This window comes from Pecten maximus, chromosome 12 (assembly GCF_902652985.1).
Source record: "Pecten maximus chromosome 12, xPecMax1.1, whole genome shotgun sequence".
Classification (NCBI taxonomy): domain Eukaryota; kingdom Metazoa; phylum Mollusca; class Bivalvia; order Pectinida; family Pectinidae; genus Pecten; species Pecten maximus.
In genome coordinates this window covers 16,441,067-16,457,925 of record NC_047026.1, presented here as the reverse complement: position 1 = coordinate 16,457,925, position 16,859 = coordinate 16,441,067, and the positions used below count along the sequence as shown (strand labels likewise).

The 16,859-nt window shown below is 36.1% G+C and overlaps 1 protein-coding gene across 1 annotated transcript; it reads left to right on the top strand.

Annotated features, from left to right (window-relative positions):
• Positions 1-466: 466 nt before the first annotated feature.
• On the top strand, positions 467-16,222 carry LOC117339465 (hephaestin-like protein). The gene is made up of 13 exons (XM_033901050.1): positions 467-702; positions 4,521-4,768; positions 5,562-5,774; positions 6,315-6,642; positions 6,869-6,975; positions 8,622-8,787; positions 9,193-9,473; positions 9,719-9,930; positions 10,532-10,682; positions 11,907-12,119; positions 12,438-12,660; positions 13,232-14,208; positions 15,013-16,222. Exons 1-13 carry the CDS (start codon positions 539-541, stop codon positions 15,045-15,047), a joined length of 3,318 nt encoding a protein of 1,105 aa, XP_033756941.1. The 5' UTR covers positions 467-538; the 3' UTR covers positions 15,048-16,222.
• Positions 16,223-16,859: the final 637 nt, after the last annotated feature.

Genomic DNA, 16,859 nt, shown 5'->3' with positions numbered 1-16,859 from the left:
CGAGGAGGGGTTGTTGTGTCAGAAATTTGCTTCATAATTTTTTTTTTTAAACTTTATCGTAAAATAACTTATAGACATCTATATCGATTTTTCCTTTTTTTTTTTTTACAACTGACATATCCATGTCGTCATATTGTGGTTAAAATTGAAACCACATAATTATATACCTGTAAAACACGTACACATATCGACCAGGAAGCTCTCGGTAGCTTCATGACTTTGATCATGTCGCTGACTAGATTATCGAGAAGTTCAACAGAAATCCTGGTTCATATTTACCCTCAGTAAATTTGAAATCTATTACCAAGACATACCCAATGGGAAAAATCTACCTAAACCCCGACCCTGTCCCGGAAAGAATGTATCCGGCTTTTTTTTATGACGATCGGCCGGTACGTCAATATATCATACACTCCCAGATATTGGTTTACCCAGAAATATATCTATATATATAATCATTTTGTCATCTCTCAATATCAAAATCGTTCTGACACTTGTACGAACGGTTCCATTTTTTAGAAACATTTTAGAAATCATAATGGAAAAGAAAGTCTTTATTTTTTTGGTTTCGTGTGAATTTTTCGTTTTAGCCCACAGTTTGTTCTGGAGCTCCGGCAAAGTAAGGACATTTTACCTGGCCGCTGTAGAGGTAGACTGGAATTATGCTCCTGACGGATTTAATCTTGTTACAGACGACATCAGGTATTTTTGTATTTTCCGTTCTTATTTATGATATCCTATAGGTATAAGAAAGTTATCACAGTAAAATGCATTTATGATAAAATATTGTCTAAAGTGGATGTCCCAAAACAACGAATTTTACAATGTTCATTTTCTTTTTAAGGTTTTTAACATTTAATGTGAATATATTAGGCCTACATTTTAAATTCTATTTGGGTGTGAATGTATATTTTTTTCATGCGTTAGAAATATTTCAATTTCTAAAAAAAATGAATAAAATTAAACGATCACAAGTTACTGACAACACATAAGATTGAATGCACGTCTACTCGTGTCTGATTTCACTTCAAACGATGAAATAGATTCATATATGTAACTACAGACAAGTATGGTGGCTGATTTTAGTCAAGTCGCATTGCATCAATGGAGGGGCCGCGATGGCCGAGTGGTTAAGGTGTCCCGACACTTTAACACTAGCCCTCCACCTCTGGGTTGCGAGTTCGAAACCTACGTGGGGCAGTTGCCAGGTACTGACCGTAGGCTGGTGGTTTTTCTCCGGGTACTCCGGTTTTCCTCCACTTCCAAAACCTGGCACGTCCTTAAATGACCCTGGCTGTTAATAGGACGTTAAACAAAAACAAACCAAACAAACCAAAAGCATCAATGGCAAGCCCTCCAAGCGAAGTGTGACAGTGCGCCAAGCGACAAAATAAAGCGACAGTGCGGCATAAAAAACTTCGGCGGTCCTGTCGGATTTACGAGGTACATATGTCGCGTTGGCGAACTTGGCGAAGTAATACATCGGCTGTATTATTATAGAAGACCAAGTGTTTTTAAGTTGATACAATTATTAAGCGTTCAAAATGTTTCTGAATTGAGCAAGCTAGGAAAATTCCTTTATTTAGCGACAAAACAACGTAATAACGTCATTGAATTGTTTAATTTACTATGTGTTAGTCTATTTATAACGTACATGAACTATTGTGTACTGCCATAATGAGGTTATGTTCATTTTTATAATATATAGTAATACTAAAGTGTACGTATACATACATGTATATTTGTATATTAAGTGTAATAGACATGTACTTTTGTAATTGTATCATAATAAATTACCTTGTATTGTTTGGCAATGTGTGATGTGTTGAAAAACACAAAGAAATAAAGAATCTGAATCTGAAACGCATCGCGCGCTGTCGCACAGTCACGCTTCGCTTGGTGGGAATACCAATGCGACATGGCCGAAATCAGCCACCATACAAATCATGTATCATATAGTTATCTATGACATGAACGTTGTCCCGGATTGAGTAGTCATGCAAAGGCGTAGATTTGAATTTCCTGTATTTAGTGATTACCATAAACTTAGAGTGTACTCATCCGGAAAAAATAGACATTGGGATCCGGGAATGCCTGAAAGTGAATTTAAATAACAACTGACCAGTTTATTGATTTTATAAACCGAAGTACAATACAAGTACATGTATATCAACATCGCGATCGTGAAATTCAGAGCGTATAACCGGAAAATGGCGTTTGGGGTTAAACGCCTCAATATACGCAACTTTCACTTAAAATCGAGACTGAAGCAAAATCACCTATTTATAAGAATATACAGTAGTAGTTTTGATTGACTTATTCAAATCGATGCCGTGGTAGTGTTGATATAAGTGAAATATTCGTATGAACATCGATTTGATTGTTCAGAGGGACCAACTTTGATTAAACCATTTCTGTCTTGTTTCCGCCCAGACTAGCCTTTCATTATAAATATTACTCAACTTGTATGGTTTAGTCTTAACTACGTATAATTAACAAGTGGATATCTTTTCTCATAAGCTTTCTCGCTCACGATGATTGTCAAATGATACCTATATAATGGGGCTTTAAAGAGAGATATGATTGTATGTATCATCAAGTATATAGGTATAGTAGACGTAAAAAGACTTTTTCCTACTTTCCATAGAGCTGGACAAAAGTTATATTGTTAAGACTGAATATGAAGCTTCTTGATTTAAGTTTTGATAATAGCCCGATTATAAACCGCCCAATGTACATTACACAGGCAGCTATGACATCAGCGAACTCCTAATTAATCATTTGATTAATTAACTTGAGGTAAGACAGAAATATGACATTTTAAGCGGGGTCTAATTAATGCACGTGCCAAATAACGACAAATATAGGATTCCGTTTTTAAATGTTTCGTTTCAGTGTTAAATAATTCTAAGTTACATACAGCTAAGCGGATTGTTTAGTATTATCCGACACTGTATAGTGTACATGTATTATACATGTAATAATCAACAATAAAGATAGGCTGTTTGTATTATTATGTGTAATAAAAACAGGAAAACAACATCTCGGATAAGGTATAAATAGGAACATGATATTTGTGTATAGTAGTCGTAATAGTTGTAATTTTCTAAGGACCGTATATAATATGCATCAAAATAATAAATATATACTAGAAATTGTTTCGGAACAATTTGACGGGCTTTTCACTATTTAGCATAAATGACCTAAAGGCTTGGTATTTCCAAACATAAAAAAACTATTTTAGAACACTTGATAGGTCATCCACATTCTAGTTTTGATTAATCAGGCATCTGAGATATTACATTTCAACAAAGGGGTGGACGAAGGGAAATAACTCGTACAGCCTTGTACGAGTTATTTCCCCTCGTCCAACTAACGTTATATCTCAGATGCCGTTATATATCAGATGCCAAATTAATTCAAAATGGCGTTCCGCGTTAATGGTAAACGTTACCGAAACACCAAAAAACATGAAAATCATCAGAATAACATTTTGAATCATACTTAAATTTCTTTTTTTGGAAAAAGATTAAAAAATGAAGATTTTCTAAAAATAGACTTATTTGACCCCATAGCGAACGCTTTTATTTGACCTCTGACCCTAAAACTTTTGGTGAGTAAAAGCTAGAGCCAGGCATTAACTACAAATAACATAATCACATGACCCCTGTAAAATGAACACTTTATGAATTATGGGCATTTTAAGCTTTTTAATATATGACGTCATGGCGGCCATCTTGGATTTTAAACCAAGTTAAAAAGTAACATAACTTGGCCAGGACAATCCAAGGATTATTTCAGCTAAGATTGAGCTGAATGCCACAGGTGGAACTTAAGAAGAAGTTTGAAATGTACACACTTTTCTATTGAAATATATAGGGGGAAATTCAAAATGGCGTACAACAGAAACCGTATGTGTCACAGAAAAACTGAAAACGTCAAATTCATTAGAATGACATTCTGCATCATATTTCGAAAGAATTTTTGAAAAGAAAGGAAAAATGAAGATTTTCTAAAAATAGACTAACTTGACCCTCAGGCGAGCTTTTTCATTTGACCTCTGACCTCAAAACAATGCATTATTAAAAGTTGGCCCCAGATTGGTCCTACAATAATATATATTTGAAATTATTTTAACTGCGGATGCACTTGGCTATGATTGCGAGATTAGTTATTTTCATCAACTATACTATCTCAAACTATTGAACAATTATAGACTTTTAATGAGGGGCACGCTTTGTTATGTAAACCTGGAAATGTTACTATGAATATTATTAACCTTGACCTATCTCTCCGTCTGAATATGTTTACACTCTACCTATCAGATAAATAATAACGACAGAGATTTGATACATCACACGGGGACTTGGAATGAATCCTCAACCCATGTTTTTCTTCTTATTATAGTATCTATAAAACACATCATACGTGCATATTTATTTACCGTGGGTTGGGAAATCGTGCCAAATCCCTGTGCTACACCTCACTGAACATATTACGATTTTATTGTATTTTTCTAGTGTTGCAGCTACGAAGCTGAATAACAGCCATAATAGGATCGGGTCAATTTACCGGAAAGTTGTGTACAAACAGTTTACGGACGACCGGTACGAAGACGAGGTTATCTCCCCTCCACATCTGGGCTATCTTGGTCCGATCATGCGAGCGGAGATAGGAGACACGTTGGAAATTCACTTCAAAAATATGGCTTCCGGTCGGAATTACAGTGTACACCCTCATGGCGTGCTATACGATAAGGAATCAGAAGGTAGGTTTTTTTCGCACTGACAATCCCCCTCCCCTCCACCACCACCACCACCACATGTTTTTTAGAGTAGGGGAGGGTGACGGGGGGAACAACATATCTCTTTGTCATCAAAAGTCTAAAAAAAAAAAAAAAGGTTTAAATAGCTTACCAAAGAATTTAAATATTTTACTTCGGTAAAAAAATCTATAAATTTCCGAACTGAAAATGTTTCTTGACGGCAACGATAAAAACATAATCTTGTATATCCGGAATACTCGGAACATTCCGACTTTTAAGCTAGTTTATGAATCCTCGTACCTGTGTGTCAGTCGTCTGTATTAGTCTGGCAAGTCAAACTTTAAATACGACAACAAATTAAAGTTTCTCTGTCGTTTTGTAAGCGACGCCTTCTGTCAATGTTAATTTTCCATCGTTTTCTTTGCATTTGTTTGTAAGCGTGTCGGTACTTAACTTAAGCCTAAGGCCGTAATAGCGGACGCAAAACCAGTTTCGTTTATAAAAAGTGATAAAATCAAAGCCTTATGACAAAAATAAGCTTCAGACAACGCGATTTGATATTTGATATTGGTTTGATATTAAAAAAACAACAACAAACAAACAAACAAACAAAACAAAAAAGCATGCAATTTAAAGTCTTAAGGTCAATGGTCGGGCGGCTCAGTGGGAAGAGAACACGTCTTTCTTTACGACAGACGGGGTAAAACTTAAATTTAATGATTAAAACGTACTTATTGAGAAACCTGCCGTGAAAAAAGTGTGAGCAGATTATTATTCTGTTCAATGTATTTTCCAGGGGCTCTTTATGTGGACGGGACCAACACAACGTTTAAGTTGGACGATGGGGTGCCACCGGGAGGAAGTCACTTGTACATATGGGAAGTCCCGAGTAACTTCGGACCAACGAGATCTGACGAGAACTGCGTGTCATGGGCTTATCACTCACATGTTAGTTCTGTAAAGGACATAAACACAGGATTGGTTGGCTGTCTTCTCACGTGCAAACGAGGTACATGCACGTGCACGCATATATACCAAACCGGAAAATTTCTGTCTATTATTAGATTTCAGATTACTCAAGCTCATAACCGTACCAAGTGCATTTTATGTATCATCCTATTGATCATTTTATCACAAAGTCGTCCTTTTATCCAGTTGGTATCAAGGTGTACAATGTACACTGGAGCGATGTTTATTTGCTAGGTATAATATTGACCTTACGTCATGTATTGAAAAGTGCGTTGTAAAATGGCTGCCTCCGTTTGATATTGTCCTCCATATTGACTTCAAAACCTTATAAAATGATAGTTTTCTGGTTTTTGAGATAAAACACATTTTTTCAATCATTCGTCCCCATTTTATAAGATTCTTTAAGACTCACGTCTCGAATTTTGCTGGCCAAGGCTCGCAAAAGTATATGTAAAATCGTCTAAGACTTGTTTCATATAATATCATACAAAATGAAAAATCATTTAAAATCCTACAAAATAGTCTAATGATGAAGATTCATTGCCAAATTAATCATTGACAATGACTTTATACGTTACAGGAGTGTTGAAGAGAGATGGATACAGGAGCGATGTGGATGACGAGTTTGTCATCTATACAGAAAATGTAGATGAAAATGAAAGTTGGAAAATACTAGAAAACGTGAACAAATGTGGTAATGCGTCAAACTGCGTTGAACTTCTCCAAAACAAAGACGCCAGTTTTATACAAAGTAACCGGATGCCAGCCATCAATGGGTTCATGTTTGGAAATTTACCAGAATTAACTGCAAAAGAATACGACAGAGTTGCCTGGCATTTTATGGGCATGAATGATGGCATGCGTGGAGTCACCATCAATGGGCAGACGTTTACATACCGTCACAAAAGGTACTGGGCTATTTTCTCAAACAACAACATTCTTTGCCGAACTAATAATACTGTGATGTGTTTATAACATAGCAAAACTAAATAAGCTGAACCTGACAATGGCCATTGGTTACTATTACTGTATTTTCATAATAAAGTCGTTGGTTCCTTTCATGTATCTTATCTGCTTGTTTTACAAAAACACAAACACAAATTTGCATAACAATTTTTTTTTCTTTTTTTTTAGACTGGACACAATTAGCACTTTTCCTGCAACGTTTGTATCGGCTTTTATGAAAGTTACCTCCCCTGGCAGATGGCTGCTCCAGTCAAGGACAACAAATGAATACGAAGGTGAGGCTGATATTAAGTAACAATAGTAACACGTGACATTTGTGGTTGTTAGTTTGAATTTTCCGACATCATGTTTGAACAAAAACAAAAAATAAAAATATATCGTATCACTATGTACACTAATTTACAATTAAAACCTGCCCCGAACACACATTAACCGAGGTTTTATCCCCAACGAAGCCTCTCATTTTCCTATAGCTTATAGTAACAGAAAAACAAGTAGTGTGCTTCTGCCGGGTTCGAACCCGCGACCCCCGGTTTTGCTAGTCAGCCGCTTTACAGACTGAGCTAAAGGGCTAGAAGGCAACTGTATCACTATATAAACTATTTACAATTAAAACTTGCGACTTATATGTATTTTATCTTTTGTTTTATGCATGTTACGTGTATTTGTTTTTGTTTTGTTTTTGTTTTGTTTTTGAAGCATGGACATATATTAGTATGTACATGTACATGTGTATATCTAAGTCCGTGGTTGAAATAACAAGAAGCAAACTCATTCACTTAGACTCTTATACGAGATATATTATAAACATGCATCGAGATTTTTAAAGGCTTCATTTTCCACACAAAGAACCAAATGACTAAGTCTGTTTTCTCCTGGGAATTTTGGTATACTTAACGTCCTCAATGTATGCTCAGACAATGAGAACTATAACGTGGAAGTTTGTAATAGAACATCATATAGCTTTTGGAAAGTTAGACTAATACAAATAGAATGGAATCTCCTCATTCATATAAATGTTTTGATACACACTGCACAATGATAACTTGTGCTATATTTTTCACGATGCCTTGTTAATCATAATACATATATAATGTATCTAGTAATTTAAGGTCAGGGTGTAAAGTGGTCGACACAGTAAGATTTTTTTAATTATGAAGTTTTATTAATATTAAAATACAAGTTTTGATTTTTTTAGGATAAGTAAAATGGAACAGCTACTGCAGTGAATACAGGCTATGTCCACTTAAAAAATACGGAAGATATTGAATTGTTTCCCTTAAATTATCACATAATTCACAGACATCTGGAAGACGAAACCCCCCTAAAATATATGCGCTGAGAAAGCGCGGGAATCAGTGGCAAAATCTTTGACGTTGACTTTTTATGACGTCACGCTTGACGACAATACAGTACCATTCTAAATGGGATGTTCAAGTCAGTATCGTGTCAGGGTTTTTCGGTTGTAACCTGGAAAGTTGTGCTAACAATGCTGTTATCTAAAGATAATACAATTAAAAACTGTTCTATGTAAGGCACATATGCAGCAAAATAACCTCTTATTCTACTCTCGCATCCAATTTGATCAGTAAATAGATCAGCATCGAAACAGGGAGGGTTCCGATTTAGGTAACCAACGAAATATCTCAAGCCAATCAAATTAGCAAAATTCGCATTGGTAATTTTTAAATGAACCAGGCCTTTGACATGGGTTTTGAAGATATTTCAAGCATTAAGTAATTTGACCTAACTTTCAGTTATTTGTTTCGACGAGAGAAAAATTAGTCAAATCTCGTCGTGTAGGGAATGAGAGTTCAAACATGGCTGCCTCTACTAGAGGCGCGCGACTTTTCCCGCGGGACACGATTTAATAAGAAATACATTTTAGAAAAATTAAAGAATTCCCCATTTCATTTTATAGGTGGCATGCAAGCATTTTTTACTGTGACGGAAAATTACTGGCAAAACAAACGTAAAAGGATAAAAATAGACCGGAAGTTCTTTTTGACTGCTGAAGAAATCGACTGGGATTATGGCCCTTCGGGAACAGATACAATTGACGGCACAAACTTAACAGCCAATGGCAGGTGAGTTGAAACGCCACCTACCAACAATTATTGTATCAAAGTTGGAGAAAGAACCGACATAGCCATCCATACGTATTCTTTATATTTGATGTCCGATTCTCTAGCACACATTGATAACTAAAGTGATGGACGAGGGGTAACAAGAAAAAAATGCAACCGCTAAATCATTTAAATATACACATCGTAAATGTGGTTTCATTGATTATTTGTTCCTTCTTGTGAACCATTGCAGTTATTTTCTTTCATTTCCTTGCATAAGTACGATTTGTTTGTTAAGACTATAATCAAGAATTTTGGATAGAAAACTCGCCATTTAAATGATTACAGGTAAAAAGTTGTTGAATTCAATATAAAGAGTTTCGCAATGTTTCAGTTATAATTTCTTTCCGTTTTCATTTTTTCTAGTTCTTCGAACTTATACTTCAAAAAGGGGCCAAATTTTATTGGTGGAATCTACAAAAAGGTCCGATATGTACAGTATGAGGACTGTAAATTCCAAAACAGAACTAAGCATACTTCCGATTCGGTACACCTCGGCGTTCTGGGTCCTATGTTACGTGTCGCTGTAGGAGAAAAAGTCCAAGTCACTTTCCGAAACCTTGCGTCCCGAAATTACTCTTTTTTACCACATGGTGTGAAGTTCGATAAGGATGAGGAGGGCGCTTTATACAGAGGAAGTCCGTTTTGTAAGTATTTGATATCCGTTACGCGTTGAACAAGAAAATAAAGAGCAAATCAAAATTCGGAATGCTTAATTTGGAAAAAAAATAGAAGGGGTTACCTACAACTCGAAAAACACTAATCTGCAGAAAATATGTAATGATAATGCACAATGAATACATATGTTCTTTTTTTCATGGCAATAAACTTTTAGATGTGAAGTCATATCGGTCGATATTAGTAATTCTTGATTTATTTTCCTTTTTAATAGCAACCGATATTACTGGTAAATATGCCAGTCCTGGCGAGACTGTGACCTACACTTTCACTGTGCCATGGTCAGTGTCTCCGACGCGCGAGGACCCCACGTGCAATACGTACGTGTATCATTCCGCCGTTGACCCTACCAAGGATATACATTCGGGATTGGTGGGTCCATTATTGGTGTGTAAAGCCTGGAGTTTGGACAGGGAAGGCAGACAGGTACGCCATATATGGGGAAAGAGAGAGAGACTGGGGCAAATTGATTGACGGGGTTTGCATCAGCCTATGCATTCTGAAATACCAGAGTTACTTCCCTTTGTTCCTCCCCAACCCCCTATACCCCCCAACCCCCGTATTGGCCTGGTATCTGGTGATGAACCAGTCATATTATGTAACGTAATACTGTGGACAATGGCGTTTGAAAATAGTTGTCTCATTCCGTTTGATTTTTGTCCTCAATGTTTGGCTTAAAAAAATAAAAACTCAAAATGCCAGTTTTTTAAGTTATATTCCGTGATAAATATAAATGAGTCAAAAACTGTTTTCATTTCATAAGACTTTATGAAATTCGGTTCCCAAATGCTCAAAAGGGGGGGGGGGGGGGGGGGGGGGCAACAACAACAAACAAAGAGTAAAGAGGAACCAAAATAAATACAAGTTCAATGAAAACGCCATAAGATCCTGTTTCTACAGGTGCAGCTTATTCGCCTTTGTTAAATTTGTCAGCAGTTTCTATAAATACTTACCGAGTGTTGATCTCAGTTATTCTAAATTTTGACCTAGGTGATGAAATTTGAATTTTGAATTGTTGAAATTTCAGAAACACGTGGACAAAGACTTTGCGGTATTCTACCTGACGATCGACGAAAATAAGTCCTGGTACCTTGACGACAACATCCGGGTACACACCGAAGACCCCGCCAGCGTAAACAAAGTAGATCCGGCTTTCGTCGCGTCTAATAGAATGCATTGTAATTATTTACTCGAAATCACACCCGCGTTGAATTAATAGTGGTATATGACTGTAAAATAAATATTTATACCCGGATTCACTGTCATATATATATACATGTATATATATATATCAGTGATTTCTTTAATGACCATATAAGTGTATTGGTTCGCAAGGGCCTGAAAATATGCGTCTATTCCTTGTGAACCGTGATGTAGTAATACATTACAGAGTACATGTACACGGGGAGCTGGTAATTATCTGTCACAGTCTACGTGTATTTGGACCTTCCCTACAGACACTGGGGAAGGTCCACGTAGACTGTAACAAGTTCTCAGGTACCTGTGAGTTTGACAATAACAAGGTTTACAAGGCAAGATCAGCATTCTATATAAACTCGTTAAAGAGTGTCAGCTTTAGGTATGCATTAATTTTAACTAATACATTGACATGTATGCTATAAAAAAAACATCGACTGTTACAATGTAACGGGGAAGAACAAAATTCCACCACATTTTGCTTTTTTTTTATTTAACAAAATGAACTTATATAATGTTTTAGAATAATAAGTATACATTTGTATGTGGATTACTAATAACCTGAGATGTATACAAGTATATACTGTATATCCATTTAAAATGAATACGAAGTTCATTATACCTTTGGGGATTATTTTAGGTTAAGACAACTATTTAGTCTATTGAATCACGATTTGGTTTGAGCTAATATTACCTGTAGTCCAAATGATAGCTGCAGAAATGTTTATCATTTCTTCTCTGAATGACCTACCTAAATCACTTACGAAACTTGAATACATGTATTAATGTAAATTTTGAAATATAATTTTATTGTGGTAATGTATACCGAAAAATATCAACGCTAGTAATATCAGTAAAAGATTTTAGATTTAAAATATGTACAGTGAATTAGCAAATGCTATTGTCTAAGTGCATTGCCTGGTGTATCAATTTCAATATATGGCGAAAGGGGGCCGTTGTAATATATATGATCCGGGGGGGTGTTCCTGGGGGTCGGCTCGCATTACCACTAAAATAATGGAACCCCCCCCCCCCCCCCCCCCCCCCCTTTTTTTTTCAAATTCCTGGATCCGCGCCTGAAACCAATTAAATTAAATAGTCCAAGCATATTATACATATGTACATCCTTATGGTCCATACGTTGGTATTTCCATATGAAGCCGAACAGGATCAACTATTAATTTCGATGTTTTGTTCCACTCCAGCAATCAACGGGCGTATGTATGGTAATTTACAAGGATTGGATATGTGTATTGGGGATGACGTCACGTGGCATGTTGCTTCCGTAGGGGACTTTGTAAGCATGCACGGAACTTATTTCCATGGTAACACAATGAAGATTGATGGCTCTAATAGGGCTTCGAAGGTCGTCATACCCGGATCAAGTTTTACGGGCGAAATGGTCCCCGACAACGCAGGTAAAATTTCGGCTTGAGGCTATTGCGATTGAACGATGTGGTTTCTGATGGTTTGTTTTTCTTTACTATCAAACAATATTATTTCAATAAATATTGATTTTAACTCATTCATTTATTTAATGCTTGATTTAGTTTATAAAACGTGTACTTAGAAAATTGATGAATTTGATGAGCAACATTTGTATGTGCTTTAACTATGTTTTCCCCATCTTGAGTTATTCTGCTGCTAGTTGATATAAAGAACATTTACATAACTTGATTATCTAAAATAAAGTTTGTTGAACATAGAAAATTATACAATCACGATTTATTTATCAGGAGACTGGCAAATAGTGTGTAGAACCAACTTTCACTTCCGGACGGGCATGCGCGTTCAGTATCACGTCAAATCTTGCGGTGGTTACCGTAACGACGCCATCTACGACGTTTACGGGCGAGGCACCACGAGACATTACTATATCGCCGCAGTCAATATAACATGGGATTACGCACCAGGCAATATGGACCTTATTACCGGCCACAATCTTAGCGACCCAAACACGTAAGGAAAATGCTCTGGTCATCTTAATTTATTTTGTGACGTCATGTTACACTTTGATGGATAAGAATTTTAGGTAACGATAATGGATTACGTACTGTAAAAGGCAAGGAGTCACGGTAGTTCTAAATAGCAATGTGTTTAGTTTAAACATATTTTATTTGAAAAAATTCAAATGAAATTGGACACGAGTTATACAACTTAGTAAAGTCCTCTTTCATAAACTATCATACAATGGTAAATTACAGCATTTTATGTGAAAATGTGATATACATATAGATAGAACAAACAACTTAACATTATCATACTCTGATGTAGATACACAATCATCCCTTTATCAGCACTAGTTATTCATTTGATATAGCAATCTGTTATGCTGTTTTTGCTTGATTTATATCATTTCATAACATAATCACTTTTCTATTTGTCATCCCTGAACCTGTAATATTACTATATAATTCTTTCCTTCGGGGCCTTATAATGTCAAGAAATTTGTTTTTTTAATCTCGGTGCACAATATTTTTTGAAATTTTATTGTAAACCTTAAACAGTGTTTCCTCGTTTTTGCTTTCAGCAACGGTCACATTTTTGTAAAGACAGATGGGGGATTTTTGGGTAGTTCCCGTGAAAAGGTCGTTTACAGAGAGTATACCGACTCCACATTCTCCACCATGAAAGAACGGACACCGGAGGAAGAGCATTTAGAAATTCTGGGACCAGTGATCAAAGCGGAAATTTATGATACAATTATTGTGACATTCCGTAACATGGCAAGTCGGCCATATTCAATACATGCACATGGTGTATTATACGACCAGGCCGATGAGGGAATATTACAAGGCCAACCACGCGACGATGCAGAAAACACTGTTGATTCAGGAACCGGAAGTGGAAACCAGGTGTATCCTGGGAGAACGTATGCCTACACATGGCGGGTACCTAGGAGGGCGGGTCCGGCGAAGGACTACAGGGAATCTAATTGTGTCACGTGGATGTATTATTCTGGTGTTGACACCATTAAAGACATGAATACGGGTTTAGTCGGCCCTATCGTAGTCTGCCGGCGCGGCATCCTGTCAGACGACGGTAGGAAACGACGTGATGTCGATCGAGAATTTTACCTTTTATTTAACGTTATGGATGAAAATGAAAGCTGGCTGCTCTCAGAAAATATACAAAAATACGGATCAAACGAAACGAATGTGAACGATCCACAGTTTAAACTAAGCAATCAAATGAATATGATAAACGGCAAGATTTACGGAAATTTGCACGGTTTGCAGATGGAGAGAGATGAGACTGTAGCTTGGTACGTTCTTGGTTTGGGATCCTCGTTCGATATCCACACTGTGCATTTTCATGGTCAGACCTTCCTCCATCGTGATAGTGTGATTCATAGAGGGGATGTGATTGAGGTTTTTCCTGGAACTTACGAGACTGTGGAAATGAAGACAGATAACCCAGGTGTGTGGATCCTTCATTGTCATCTTAATGACCATATCAACCGAGGCATGGAGGCTACATACAACATCACAGAACGAACACATAATGGTAAGTTAATTTTCAGTGATATTTTCCAACGCTAAAAAGCATATTTTCTTATCTACCAGTAACAAAATACACAACGAAATGTATACTTTTTAAGTTAACAGTAAGCACTATTCTTTAGTTTTAATCAAAACTTGCAAGAGAGGTACAAAAGAAATCTGACATCCCAAGTCTTAAGTATTCAGTCTCGTGTCAGTTAAGCATGTCGTTAAAGGGATATATTCCGCACAAGTTTGGATTTCTATGTCAATCGTATACCTTAATTTACCATATGAACAAACGGACGATTTGATTTTCGGAAATTCTATATATCTCGTACAAACGTTCGCGCAGCCCTGATTGCGTCATAATAGGTTTGCGTTTTATAAGATGAACAGTGTGAACTATTTGTTTACATCGACATCGACAAAGTCTACAGAAATAAGTCTAACAACGCAATGAAATTGCTATTCCGGACGAAATTATAATATAAACAATTATGAGTTTACCCATGACCAATAACCCTTTCATTCCAGATTCCTAATCGCACTATATTTAGGCGGTCAATTAATTTTTATTGGCCAAGGATATCCCAAGCAATTTCGCTTGATTTGATGCTAACAATAGACTAAAAAAAATTGTAACGAGTTCTTAAAAGGTACATGACCACCAGAAATTGTCCACCTTGTGCGGAGCATCGTCAGATAATCAGACTCACTTTATTCTCTCCTTCACATGAAAATCGAAGGAAAGTTAATGTAAAGCTGTTCTCATTAATTCCTCACTGACAATAGCCCTGTTCACGTATGCTCACTTTTGCTTTCACAGGAAACACCGGCTTCTTCAACTGGTTGGGCAGATGATTCTTTCCGGTTACCATGGTGACGATAACAAACTTTCAGGGTGGTTTTCATTAATTCTTATTTATGTCCCGAGTAACATTGTTTGCTCTTTTGATTCAGACGAATTTTGATTCTTGTGCAACAGGAAGTATCATCTGTTCTGAAATCATATGATGCTTTGCATATTTTTTATTTTTATTTTTTTTATTATTGTTTTATTTATTTATTTCGCCCGTCTACCCGGAACCTCTTTTTTTTAAATTTCACTGTTGTTGGCGTCATATTTTTATTTATTTTTTATTATTATTATTTATTTATTTCGCCCGTCTACCCGGAACCTCTTTTTTTTAATTTCACTGTTGTTGGCGTCATATTTTTAAACTGTCGAGAGCTAAGAACCGTAGAAGGCGTGGATGTTGGAAATATAATGTTATAATTATATCCCGGAGCTGAAACGCCAACTTTCCTGATACGTCTAGCTGATATCCTGATAGCTTTACATTGTAAATTAACTTATATTCAATCCAGACATGCGGGTACAGTGAATTCATAATATGACATGTATATGGTAAATTTTATCTTATATCTATTTTTGACATGTTCATATCATAATCAACTGTCCTTATTATTTTCGGTCATGTATATTTATTTCATCATTTTTGTTATACGGGAAAAGACGGATTATAAGTTTTATACTTGTGTCTAATCCCATTTGTGTTTTGACAATAAAATATGTTTAAATCAAAATCCTGATACCTTTACTTTGCCAAATTACGAAAGTTGTTTGTTTAAATTGCAGAGCTTAGTTATTGAGTATATTGTCTCGAATATTTTGTTTTCTGAAAGTTCGATATCGACATCGACATATGAAGTTCGCTGATGTTTACCAAGGAAAGCAACAGAACCCCTAGGTCAGCTTGGTTTCATGTAAAACCAGATCCGGAACTATCATTAAAATATATTTTATTGATGAACCGTCCTTACTCTCGGATCTCAGATAAAGTCATTTTAAGTTTTAATGATGTGATATTTCTCACTGTTCGAGAAGTAACCCTTAAGCAAATCCATTTATATACATGTATTTAGAAATCCTGACGTATTGTATGTACTTGCGTACGACAGACAACCTCTTTAATTGACTGTCACTTCCTATATTTTGTAAAATAAAGTATTTGTAATAAACTGATTATATTGTTTTGTAGTATTTTGTTATTTGATTTCATGTCCTTATATTTTCAATTTTCACCTTTACTGGTCGATTCGAATGGATACGCTAATAGGATATTCGATTGACTATAATCAGTTGAAAAAGACCTATAATGTCTCCGCTTTTCTTTCTCCTAATCATTTGAAAACCATATGGCCCTACATTTTAAATCTGAGAAAGATCCTGGAAGAACCCTGATGAAATAGAACACAACTACGGAACAAGGGGAACCTACAGAGCCATGCAAATCTTTTTGATAAATAATGATAACAATCTTGAACTGTCAAAATTTAAATTGGCTGCCTGTCGGCAATCAAGTTTTCCGACCAGTCTGAAAATTGAACATGCACAACTAAGGACCAAAGGGAATCTACATTTTTAATTTGAGAAAGTCATGCATATCTGAGAAATGGCGGCAATAAGTATTGTTTACGAATGGACCAACGGCCAAGCGGGGTAGTATATTGTCTGTCAACGTTTGGGGTGCACGCCGCAAGTCGATCTTAATTTTAAAATCTGTTTTAATTTCCGTTCATTCTGTCTCCAAAAGCTAAAACGCGCAGTGAGATTTAATGCTCAATTATGGTTTAAAAATAAAACTACTTTAAAATTCGTCTCCTACAGGC

Bases quoted from the DNA above. Each gene is read 5' to 3' on its own strand.
- LOC117339465 (XM_033901050.1), top strand. From the start codon at position 539: ATGGAAAAGAAAGTCTTTATTTTTTTGGTTTCGTGTGAATTTTTCGTT. The intron at 4,769-5,561 runs GTAGGTTTTTTT...TGTATTTTCCAG, and splicing joins ATACGATAAGGAATCAGAAG to GGGCTCTTTATGTGGACGGG. The intron at 6,976-8,621 runs GTGAGGCTGATA...TTCATTTTATAG, and splicing joins GACAACAAATGAATACGAAG to GTGGCATGCAAGCATTTTTT.